The following is a 12,628-nucleotide window of genomic DNA, read 5'->3' as shown; positions in this document are numbered from 1 at the left end:
CTCCTCCCCACACTGTGCCCCCCACCCCAGGCCTCCTGCACCCCCTGTCCCACAGCTCAGCACCCTGGGGCTCACCCTGTGCTGCCTGCTGGGGTGGTCCCCTCCCAGGGAGCATCCTCAGCCCTCCTCCCCTGTCCCGTTGGGAGCCCTTGGGAAGGGGGATCCTTGCGCGTGCCCCCAGCACCAGCCTGGGGCTCTGTTGTGCCCCCAGGGAAAACCCCAGTGCTTCTGTATTTGCCTTCTGCGTCCCTCTCCCATGCAAGCACCACTTCTGCTCACTCTCATGTGGCCTTTGGAGGGTGGAGGGCTGGCCTTGCTGCTGTTTGCACATTGGGGGTCTCGCAGGGTGTGTTGAAACCAGTGTGACTGTCTGGGGGGACAGCAGCAAATGTTTCCCCGCCTGATGGGATATGTAAGTTGGTGCTCGTACGAGTACAAACAGCGTCACCCAAGTGCTAAGGCAGCAAGCTGGGTGACAAGGGCTTGTGATGGAGGTAGGCTGTACATCTGCGTTTGGGGTGGGAAGAGGGCTTTTGGGGCTGGGAAGGGCTGTGGGAGGTGATGGGCAAGGGGGGGAAGGTGGTATTTGGGTGATGGGATGCTGGGTGTGGTTGTCATGTGAACTTTTGGATGCTGGACTGGCTCTGCCAGCCGCGGATAGGGGTGAGCACTGGCACTTGTGTAGCTGTTGTAACAACCCAGGAAAGTGTGTTTGGTCTAAACCGCAGCCTGTGATGTCTGTTCCCATTGATGGCAGGTTTTCAACACCATTGTTGAAATAGGAAAGGAGCAACTTTGCAGAATTTGCTTCCAAGCTTCATTGAGAAAGAGGCAGCTTCTTGAATGAGCGGTATGCAATGTTTCCTCACGGTTGGTGTTTTATATGGTACTGAACTGTAGCGCGTTTATTGTATATCAGCTAATTTGCGAACTCTTCCTGCAGGATGGTTGCCTGGAGTACCTGTTTGTTGCTCTAGTTTTTGCGTGGATCCCCATTTACTGCCCTTGTGCCAAGTGGCTCCATTTCTGGTAACGGAGACAGGAATCACCCGGTCATTTTGTATGTTAAGGGCTGGATTTAATGGAGTCCGTTTGGCTGTTGGAGGAACGGAAAGGTGTGAAACTGCCTGAGTGGGAAGTCGCTCGTTCTGGGTACGGTAATGCGTGGCTTATGCTGGTGTGAGTTGCTTGTGTGCACGCTGAAAGCTTTGAGTCTGCTTTGGTTTGGCTTTCTCAGCATCTGTTCTGTAGGGTGGCACTGGCAGCTGGATTGCTTCCTGCAATGAATTGGGAACGGCCCTTCTGCATAGGGAGGACGGGATCCGAGGACAGGGTCTGTCAGTGCAGGCTGCTTCCCTTCTCTACAATCGTAGGCTCTGTAGGTCTTGTGCTGCAAATGGGCTTGGAGTGGTTGGTGTTTTAAATGAGCTGTTAAATGTGAACACTAGACGGTCTTGTTTGATAGAAGGGGAATGGGAGGAAAGAGCCAGCTGAATGGAGACAGGCATACTCCAGGCTGTGATCTGCCGAGTGCTGCTGAAGGGAGACTAGTGCTTCTGCCCCTGTTATTTCTCTGAGTGACTACCAATTTTAGGTATCTACAGGTTGCCTAGTCAGATTTTTTTTCCTGGATCTGGGTTCTGGGATGCAGAGCTGATGCAAGGAAACTTCATATAATGAGTTGCAAGTGACCAGCTCTTCAGCTTCACAGCTTGATGGCTTTGCTCCTGGTATCAGCTCTTGTCCTGAGCGGGGTGGGGTATTAATATGAAAACTAGGAAACAGCTACATTAAGTTTCATGCTGTAGAAAGAGGATACTTTTTGCTCTGGCTCTGGGCAGTGTTTCTGAGCTTTAGGTAGGTGACTGAAGTTCTTGCAACTATGCTAAATTGTTCTTGTGAGCTAATATCATTAATCAGGGCCCCCAAAAGTTTGATAGTAGGATTACTCCTGCAAGGCAAGTGGTGTGCTGAGGGGACAGTTGCGATTCAGAGTGTATTTTTCAGGTGTTAAAAATGTTAAGCTTGCCAGGTAAGGATAATAAACTAATGCTGCAGTTGTACCACACACCAGCAAAAATCTGTAGCGCTCCAGTGCTCTTCTGTTTTGCCCATTCCAATATCTCAGGTTCCTCCAGATTGTAGGATCTACTGTCTGTCTGGAACAGCAATCTCAGCAGTAATCTTGCTGATGTTTTAGGGAAGGCTTGTTGGTGTCTTTCCCTTTGAATTCAACCTCCTGAATTTATTCCCAAGCTGTTGCATTTCTTTACTAAAAGCTGAGGCACTCATTCTGTTTCTCTTTTCCTTCCCAGGATGGTGCAATGGATTTACTAAAAGAACTGAAAAGTATGCCTATGACTTTGGACTTGTTGCAGGTGAGTTGCACAGTTAGGGTAAAAAGATGAAGTCTGCATCTGGATGAGTTAAAAATGTTGTCTAAATAAACTTAATAGATTTCCTCTTGCTTCTTGCCTCACTCAAAGCATCAAAATAAACATGAAATCCAGAAAATAGTACTGAACCTGGGCTTTGGACTGGCAATTAAATAGCTCTGGGCCACCATGTGCTGCCCGAAACTTCTGCACAGATGATGAGGCAAATGTGGGTAACTGCTCAAATCCTGTCTTAGGCTTCAAAAAGAGGAAAGACCAGATTAAAGTAGCAAACATAAAGGGCAGTCATGGGAGAAGTTCTTTAAGTCTTTGTAATGGTGATATTCAGGACACATTGGGAGGTGTGAACGGAATTACAATTCAGAGATTAAGATATGCATCTTGGATTTTTTCCACTCGAAGCTTGAATGTCACTTATAGGTGTGTAGAGAAGGTGTTTGTGGGTGATTGGATGTCTAGCTTCCCATCAGTTTGAGTAAACTGGAGAGTGTCATCTCCCTCTTCCAAAGTTGTAAGGAGATAATTCTGCAAGTTCTTGGATACTTCATATCTTGGTCACTGCTTTGACTTCGTCATGCTTATTTTTGATTTCAGTTAGTAACAAATAATGAATCTGTTCTTGAATGATTCACTTGAATGTTCACTTGCAGTCCACCCGCATTGGGATGTCAGTAAATGCACTGAGAAAGCAGAGCACAGATGAAGAAGTGATATCGCTTGCCAAATCCCTCATCAAATCTTGGAAAAAACTTCTAGGTAAGAAAATCACCATGTTCCTGTCAGATTCAACCTGTGAAGGAAGCTGGCTTCAGTGGGAGGCTGGGTTTCTCAGGAGAGCTTATCTATTGATCTGAATAGAATATTCTAGCAAATCAGCCTTTACAATTGCACCCTCTGTCTTTCAAGTTTTGTCTCCTACCATGCATTCCTCTAGATTTAGCTCCTGTTTAGCTAGCTCGTCCTTGAAAGAGCATTGAAGGCTTCAGGACTATTCTTAACGTGTACCTGTCCATATAATAATTAGCAACATTATTTGTGGAAACAATATCTGCACTCTGAACCCTCCGCCCCCACTTGTGTGCTCTGTGGCACTAATACAGCATGTGCTGTCAACCTTGTGCAACGACTTGTAAAGAGAAATGCTGGAATGCATTTTGGGTGATGAGTGGGAGAAGGATCTGAGTTTAACACCTTGTAGACAAATTCACATGGACTGTTTCCTGCTGGGGAGGCTTTCATGGCGATGGATGCTGATAAGCAGAAGCTTGTAATTCTGTCTGAGAAATCTTAATGCTAATATAGCACAAACTAATGTCAACATTACAGATGGAGGGACTACAAATACAGTCTTAGTGGTTACCTTTGCGATAAAAGAATGAGGCATCTGCAGCGCTGAGATTGGAAGGGCAGCTCTACCTGCTAGCAAGACCGTGTGTCTCCCACTCTGTGCTAGTGGCAAAGTACCCCGATGTGAAATTCAAACACTCCTTACATTTTAAACAGATCTTTTGGGCAGCTGTGTGTAAAAAGAACAACAGCGACATGGTGTTTGAGGAGAAGTGAAATGTGCAGCTGGCTCTAGTCTGCACCCCAGGGCTCCCCATCTCTTGATAGGCTAAATGAGTGTTAGAAGCACTGTTTTCCTGTCCTGGCTGGGACTGTCACTTCCACGTTAGGGTTGATGTGTATTGGCTAGGCTGAGACAGTTTACCTCTGCCTGAGACTTGTTCTACAGTGTAATGAAAGTCCTCTTCAGGGTTGTGCTATTGGCTTTCAACAGCACTTGGGAAACACTAGAAATTGTATTCCCAGAACGACCAGCCTGTACTGGCCCTTGAGGTGGCGTTGGCTGGAAATGCTGCTTTTAGTGGTGCTTTAGAGAACTTGATCTAATCTGTACTCGGCAGCCAGGGTGTCTCTGAAAGAAACTTTCATGATGAGGCATGTCTTGTGAGGGAGCTTATCTCCTAGGCAGGGAAGGTAGGCAAGGAAGGCAGCTCTCTAGTTTGGTGCGGAAAGCTTTTGTTTGAATTAGTTTCTACTTAGAGGTAAATAAAAGGTCTGGAAAGCATGGAAACCATTCTTTCTCCTAATTCTTTTTGGAGAATAGTAATGCGCCTTAACAACTCTGTGTAGTGTTAAGACATTGATGAGTGTATGTGGGATTGTAGCATAAAGACCAGCTCTGAACCCTTTAGCATCCATTTCTCTTCTTTTGAATATAGATGCTTCTGAGGAAAAAAGTGAGGAGAAAAAGAAAAACCTGTCCTTACCAACATCTTCCTCGAAGGAGACTGGTAACTCACGAGACCAAAGGTAATGTTTCCCTTTAACCAAAGATGATACTTTTACAGAATTTGAATTTTCTTATGGCACCTTACATAAATTTTTATTTTTAAGTGTCTGAGTTGGGAATTTTGCATGGTCAAATTCCTGGTCAGAAACACCAGGAGTCTAGACTTCTTCAGAGATGATCTGTGTGATGTTTTTAATAAACTGTAACACAGAAATAAATGTCTACAAAATACAGTGGCTTTAGTGAGTTTTTTGATTTCATTCACATGTTATTTCACGTTTTTCTACTCTTGCTTATGTGTTGATTTTTCTATTAGTAAAACAGTTCTCTGTTCTTTGTGCTGCGTTTTTATATATTTTTGCTTATTTCTAGCTTTGAACTCCTTAGAATGAAGGTTATTTTTGGCCTTTGCAATCTCAAGTGATGGATGGGATTGATTCATACATCACTATAGTAAAACTTCCATTTCTTTGTCCTCTTCTCAGCAAGTCCCAGCAGAAGTCCTCTTTTCACTCTGGACCGATGTCCACTCATCTGGCAGGTCTGCTGCACGCTTGCTCCTTGCCGTGCCTCGGATGTTGCATCCTGTTCCCGCTGTCTGCGACTGCACTTGCCAAACTGTTGGTTGAGCGGAGGCAGTGATCAAAGGGGAGGGGGCAAATGCGATTTAAAGCTTTGTTCCAGAGGCGAGAGACTTCTCTCAGCCTCAGATCCCAGGAGGCTGTGCGCTTCATAGGTTTGACCCTTAAGTGATTTAGCCAATTTCCCAACCTTGCCAGAAGATTTAGACTATTAAGGCTATAGTCCTGCTGGTTTGCAGGCTCTTCCATGTTTGCAGCCTGTCTCTGTTGGTCACTTTCTTGTCACTCCGCCCTTCGCTTTTCCTTTTCCTTTTTTGCTCAGATGTCTCAAGGCTTGACACTTTGGTGTGAGCCTTTGCAGCTCTACACAGAGCTGCTGATGGAAAAGGCTACTGGTGCTGAGCTACATAACTTTTAAGTGGCTTGCATCTTTGGTTATCTCACTTCCATAAAATGTGAAAAAGGATTTGGTGAGTATTGCAGTGGAAATACTGGGGAGACTTCATAGCCAGAATTGAGTCTTGTAGAGATGTAGTGCCATGCAGGAGCTAGGGCTGTCTAGATCTGTGTGCATGACACAGCCAGTGGCAGCCTGGTGTGTGACAGTTGTAAAAGCAGTAGGATTGAGTCTCCCAGCTGCTGTTTCCTTTTGTCCCATTTGAGAGGAGATGAGGGTTGGTGGCCAAAGAGCAGTCTGTGATAGTGGAGAAGTGGTTGCTTTGTAAGCCGAGAGTTGGTCTGGGTAGTATCACCAGCCTTGTGATGCAAATACCTTCTCTTCATGATCCTTATACTCTGAAGTGCAGACTAGTACTGCCTTCCCCAGGGTGTGGACGCTGGAAGGATCTACTGTCAGGCTGGTGAAGCTAGGAACTGAGTCAGCCATGGGTAAGAGCCTTTGTGCATGCCCTTACTGGTAAAGGGAGGCAGATTTCCCTCCAGGGTAAGGGCAGAAGCCTGTGTGAAAATACTTGTTGGCTGTTCCTGATGGGGGGGAAAGGAGAAGGCAGGTATTACTGACTTGGCTGGTACTGCTCAAGCCAGGAAGTAGTATTGCAGTTGAAAGAAAAAAGGAAGCTTCTGATTTAACCTTTGGAAAATTGACCTTGGGGAATGTGGAGCCTGGAGGGAAGGGAGTGTGAGACGTTCCCTGGGCACAGTGGCAGTAGATACTTCATGAGCAAAGTGAGCTGGGCCTGCTGGGACATCTGGTTTGAAGGCTGAGGCTTGTAGTAATTTCACTCGGAATAGGATCCTGGCTGTAGGCAGAGAGGCAAACCCCCCCTGTCTCCTTGCTTTGTCAGACAGTTATCATGAGGTCTGTGGAGTGGAGCTTTCTGGCTTGTGCTGCTAACCTTCCCCTGTGCCTTGAGGATGTGCTGCAGCTACTGCAGGTTTTTTTCCCTTGATGCTTTCTGTATGTATTCAGCCTCCATCTTCTGAATGGCAAAGCATCCCCTTGGTTGTAGAAGATAAACAGAAGCAAATGGATTAGCTTAGCATAGGCAGGCAGAAGTGGCTAGCTCCTGGTGTCAGTCTGTTGAGCCAGGCTCTCTTTAGAGACAGGAATGCTTATTCTCCAGTGCTGCAAAATAAACGACTAATCTGCCTTGACAAAAAAAAGAAATTATTAGCAGCAAAGAGTCTTTGTTCTTTGAAGCACAGGCTGTGATGAAGGGAGTCTGACTAGTTGCTCAGTGTGTGATAGCTGGTTCAGATGAGGCTGCTATCAAGACACCAAAGAGATCAGCTTGTATTCAGATATTTCAACCACTTAGTCTGATAGATTTTGGCTAGGCCTTCCTCTTCTGTCAGGGAGAAATACTTGTATAGCTCTTGGCCTGAAACTTGTCTTGCTTTCTGGAGCACAGATGTAGAAATCCCTCCGTAGTGACTAGAGAGCTAGCACAGCAAGACCTGAAGGCTCCAAGCCAGCCAGTGTGGAGCTGGCACCTGTGAAGTTATATGCTGCATTACTGTAATCCAAAGCATATTCTGTTGTGCTGTAGCATTTTAGGCCATTAGTGTAGTACATTTTAATGGGCTATATCTAATGTTTCTTTGTCTCTGGCAGCATGAGCTTTTTCTTTTCCAGGATTCTCTAAACTGCCTTTATTAGGAGGTTTTGTATCTGTGGCCTGAATTCAGCTCTTCCGTGGGATTTTCTTCCAGTGCAGCCCTGAGTTCTGCTTGCAGTCCCTGGCTGTTGCTTTGCCACCATTTTGTTCCAGCATAGCCTCTTTTATGTATAAACTTCTGTTGCCTGGATAGATTTACAAGTTCTTTCTCCTGTTTAACAGGAACAGTGTGAACCATAAGGATTTCCTGAAATAAGTCTTCTAGGTGTGTTTGAGGTCTATTTCCCACCTTTTCTAACTATAAACTAACTTCTAAAGCTTAATAAATAACTTTCTGTACAGTCTTTGTAATGGCTGAGAAGTCTGTTTCATCTAATTTGTGAGTGATCAGTTGTCATCTCAGGGCATGTATGACATGTATGCCTATATAGGTGAATATGTCTTTACTCATCAGCTAACAGAAGTGCGGTAACCATGCATCTTGTCTAGCTTTTTTCCACCTCTGGGGAATAAACATCTCAATGTTTAAGACAATAGCATTTGCAGGTAGAACCTTCCTGAAAATCAAGTATTACCTGTGCAAATTCACAGGTTCACTGAGTTCACACGCAGCGTTTTGCTGTGGGAGACCTTAGTGTCACCGTTGCCTGCAAGGTGAGACAAAAGTTAAAGCTAGAAGAGCTCTCAGGAAAGCTTCTCCTGCCACCCCTTCCCAGGACAGCACAACCTCTGCCCAAGCTGTCCCTGACAGGCCTTTCTCTAAGCTCTTTTTTGACAATCCTAAAAAACCTCAGGGTGTAAGACATTTCCACAGCTGCCTTTGGCGGTATCTTCTAATTCATAACTCCCCTTTACAATTTGAAACTTACTCTCAGTCAAAACCTGTCTTGCTAAGGCCATTTCTTCATGCTTTTGTCTTTAGCAAGATGCAGGATTTTTCCTACTGTCCTCCTTTGTAACAAGTTTTCCAGTATTTCAGGACTTGTCTCCTCTAAGTCTTCCCTCCTGCAAACCACTCCAATTCCTTCAGTCTTTCCTTTTATTGTAGGTATGTTTTCTAGGCTTTTTGCCTTTGTCCTTTGGGAAGTCTCATTTTTCCAAACTGTTCTTTGCAACATGATCAGCTGTGACTTTTAGATGAGTTATTCCTGAGTTGTGTGCTTTGCTATATACACCCCCATGTGTGCTGCCTGTGATCTGTGCATAGCTTCTTAAGAACAAAAGTACCTGATGGTGATTTGTACATCCCAGATGGGAGAGGATTGTCATCTAATTGATTATTTGCAAGCTAAGTTGTTTCTTCTTTTTGTAATATGTGCAGTGTAAATCTTATTGAATGTTTTGAGCTGTTTGGACACAAATCTAATAGCCTCCTGTAGTGCTGACCAGTAAAACTAGCTGGTAAAAAGTGGTTTTATTCAGCTACTGGTTAAAGAGAAACACAGTAAGCTTGCAATATAATCTCCCTCATAGAGTGCATCTGTTTCATCTGAGCAAGAAATTAATCTTCCGCTATGGTTTGAGCTGAACAATTTGCTGAAGGTGCGCACTGGTGGATGCTTCTTAAAAGGGCCTGGCGAGGTTTTGAACTGCGGCAATCCAGTAGCCCTAATGATGATCTACGGGCTTTGAAGCACTGCAGAGCCAGACTGGATTTGAACTTAACACCAGCCGGGTCTCCCAGGATAAGTCCCTGAAGCTTTCTGGCTCAGTTTGTGTGGCAGCAGATTCAGAAGGTTTCCAGCTTGGTGCTGTTTTGCTGTGGGCTAACTAATCCCTTCCAGGACAGTGTAGTGGAAATGCCTGTTCATAACAGATTTATCTTCGATGGCAAAGAACTGGGAGGAGTGACCCAGCTTAACAGCAATTATCAAGCCACTTGGATCTTCAGGGAGGTGTTGCCAGTATGGCATGGGTGAAATATCAGGGTTTCTCTTCCTCCCCCCCTTTGTCTCTTACTGCATTAATGTTACCAGGCAGTGGCCATAAATACAGTGCATTTTATGGCCCAAACACCAAAGTCAGAGCAATCTCTGTGGAAAAATTTGCTGTTCTGCTGCCTAGATTTAAGGTGGAGGGGAAGCTCTATAAAATCATATGGGAATCGTAATGCCAGCTCCCCTGGCAGATGACCTGAGTCAGCCATAGCAGGCAGGTGTTTGCATTCCTTTGCCTGTGCCTGTGATTGCTTACAGGTGGGAATGAAGTATTTTTGTGAGTGAAGCAGTATTTATTAGTCCTGTGCTAGCTTGGCACCTGTGCAAGCTGTGTGTGGTTGTGTAGGGATGCTCTTCTGAGATGAGTAATCAAAGAGTCTTGTCCAGATCACAGGAAAAAGGAAGATCCTCTTATGTGTGATGCTTTGCTGTTGTTTTTTTAATATTGGAGCTGAAGGAGCCATTTTCTTTCTTAGCATGGCAGTTCCTTCTTCTGGAGGGGCTAGCGTAGGCTTCTCTGATTTCTGCCCCAGAAGACAGTGTGCTGCACTCCTTGTCGGCTACGGGAGCTAAGTTCTTTTTTTTTGTTTAGCTCTTCTCTTTCCTGCTGCTGACATCTTGGTAGTAAAGGATGTGAGATGAGGAACCAGCTCCAGCACCTGCTGAGATTAACCTTACCGGTGCCTCCTGCTCCCTTTCTGCTGAGAGCAGTTATGGACTTTGTGTCCTGCGAAGGGAGAGAGGAATAAAGTACCGCGCATCTGTGCACTATGCTACCAGACCGAGAGAGTGCTGATGGTCTTAGGAAGCCCTGAGTATATTTGAGTTACTGATGGTGTCCAACGGCTTCATATTTTCACTCAATGCCCAGTGGTGCAGCAGTTCTGATATGTGTTCAATAACAGAAGTCGGTTGGCAGGCCTGCTTCGTGGATTAAACCCTCCGTTTACAGCCAGCAGAGTCCACAGGAGCGCTTCTATCTGGGTGGATGGTGCTGGCTGCTGTATTGCGCTATATGCTGATTTGGGGCATGTGTCTTTGCACTGTTTTCCTCTGATTGGTTTTGTATTATGATTAACAGGATGCTTGGCCACATACCTGCTGATCCCTTCTCTGCTCTCAGTGACCTGAACTGAGACATTCTGACAGGTGAAGTTTCTCTTTTAGCTCCAACAAAAGGCAGGAGCCTCCGAAGACTCCGACCACCCCCAAAATCACCACCTTCCCTCCGGCGCCCGTCACCTGCGATGCTGTCCGCAACAAATGCAGAGAAATGCTGACAACAGCTCTACAGGCTGATGGTAAGTGCTGGGGGAAACCCTACATTGCCTAAAGTGCTTCCCAGCTCCTGGTGCATTCTGACAGACACCTCTGCATGTAAGTCAGCGCCAGCTCCTCTTAGATATGCTCTTCTGGAGCAGCCTTGTCAAAGGATTATTGCCATCGGCTCGGTCTAGCCACTGGTCACCCCTTTGTCAGACTGGCTGGCATTGCAGCTTTTACAGACACTTGCTATAAAGCGTCTATAAACCTGGCTTGAACCAGAGGCATGGCAATGTGTCAGGCAATGGCTGTTAAGAACATGGGGTCTTCTGCTCTGCAGCCTGGGGTGGTCTGGCCAGAAGTTTCATCTTCAGGTGTGCAGGTCTTTGCTTCCCTTTCTAGGTCTCAGTCTTGTCTGATTGCTGTAAAGTGAAGCTGTCATCTCTGCTTACCCTTGGGGCACAAAATGAATCTGTAATGCAATACGTGGAATTTGTCAGTAATGGTGCTTGTGCCAGTCACCTTCTGCTCTTAGACTCCCCTGCCCGTGCAAACTGGAGCCCCTTAAATACCGTGGTCCTCTGTGGATCTGGGGTGGAGTAGGTCTCTCTTGCACTTGGTCTGTGCCGTCTAAAATGAGAGGCAACATGAGGTGCTCAGCATCCCTGAAAGTCAGATTTTAAACACATGCTTGTGTCCAAATTGCAGATCCCTTTGGAAAATTGGGGTCTAAGCACTGCGGAGTTTTATTAATTTGGAGCCAAGGAATGTAGACGGCAGATGGAGAAGATCACAAAGTCTTTATTTCTAGCCTTCCTGTGCATGTGTTTATATATGCTGCATTAAATACTTTGTATAACTTTTAGAAAAAACCTTTCCATATGAAGTCTGGTAAATAGACCCCTTGAGTCTTTTGCTAAGCTGATCCCTGTTCCCTGCTTTATGGCATTGGTTACCATACCCAGTGTCCAAACTCACAGCAGTTATTGTACTCTATGTGATGCTGTTTAATTGGCAAGAAGTAGTGTGTGAAAGAAGAGAGGAGGGGCAGACAGTCCTCAGCTGAGAAGAGAAATGGAGGCTTGACTCTGATGCTGCATGGTTTTGGGCCCTGCCAGATTGTTGGTCTGAGTAGAGCTACTGCTCATTGACACCAGTATCTGAGACTCAATTCCTGCCTATGTGTATTTGATTTCAACTATACCAAGAATATATTAGAAAGCTGCATGTTTTGGGGCCAGGTTCTTGTTAGCTTTGTCTAGTGCAGTCCATCTCCTAGAGAGGCAGAGGGCACAGACTGGCTGGATTGGTCTATTTTCATCACTGCCCTTTTCAAAAGGGTCAGAGGGTAGCTAGAGCAAAGGCCAAGGTGCCATTTGATAGAAAGAGCGTGTAAATCGAAATAGTGAACTATCCAGATTTGTGTATCAGAAATACTGAGCCTGGGGACCCCTTGCCTGGTTGGAAGTCACTGACCTCGTGTTTCTCTTGTCTTACAGACGACTATATTGCCATTGGTGCCGACTGTGAGCACATAGCAGCCCAGATTGAAGAATATATCCTTACTGTACGGGGCTTCCTCAAGGGCCTGCATGCCTCCAGGCCATGAAATGAATGTGCTCGGAGGGAAAATGGGGACAGTCTTTCTTTGCATAAATGTTCTGCTGCAACTCTGCTTGTCAGGGCTCTGGGTCTGGTTCCAGCTCTGCTTGGCTGAGTCCTGGGTCACTAACGAACCACTGGTGTGGTGTTGGGAGCTCAGGGCAGACCCCTTGCTGGTGTGATGGACACGGTTATTTCCTTCCTGTTCATGCCATAATGGACTGTAATCCCCAGGTTGTCTTTCCCATCAAAATCCTATTTCCTGTTCTCAGCTCTGCTTCCAAATACATGCAACTTCCCTGTGCCTCCCTGCTGAGCAGAGTGTGCTGAGATAGACAAAAGCAGTGGGAAGGATGGAGCAATGAGGATCAAGTTGCATGTTGATTTGAGATAAGCCAGGAGTTTGCTTGGTTTGGGGGCTGTGGAGCAGGAGGTACAGCTGGGCTCTCTTAGTGGAGCGTTTGGTGGCTACTTT

The 12,628-nt window shown here is 45.8% G+C and overlaps 1 protein-coding gene across 1 annotated transcript in view; it reads left to right on the top strand.

Moving 5' to 3' along the window:
* Positions 1-764: 764 nt before the first annotated feature.
* The window catches only part of TCEA2 (transcription elongation factor A (SII), 2), a 15,796-nt gene continuing 3,932 nt past the window's right edge, over positions 765-12,628 (top strand). The window contains exons 1-7 of the mRNA XM_009326823.1: positions 765-850; positions 944-1,152; positions 2,316-2,378; positions 3,047-3,152; positions 4,622-4,712; positions 10,456-10,589; positions 12,051-12,107. Coding sequence (XP_009325098.1) covers positions 2,325-2,378; positions 3,047-3,152; positions 4,622-4,712; positions 10,456-10,589; positions 12,051-12,107 — 442 coding nt within the window. The 5' untranslated portion in view covers positions 765-850; positions 944-1,152; positions 2,316-2,324. The remainder of the gene's footprint in view (positions 851-943; positions 1,153-2,315; positions 2,379-3,046; positions 3,153-4,621; positions 4,713-10,455; positions 10,590-12,050; positions 12,108-12,628) is intronic.

The sequence above is a fragment of the Pygoscelis adeliae genome, unplaced genomic scaffold (assembly GCF_000699105.1).
Source record: "Pygoscelis adeliae isolate BGI_AS28 unplaced genomic scaffold, ASM69910v1 Scaffold286, whole genome shotgun sequence".
Lineage (NCBI taxonomy): Eukaryota > Metazoa > Chordata > Aves > Sphenisciformes > Spheniscidae > Pygoscelis > Pygoscelis adeliae.
Note: the sequence above shows the minus strand (reverse complement) of the source record. Positions and strands in the feature narration are given on the sequence as shown.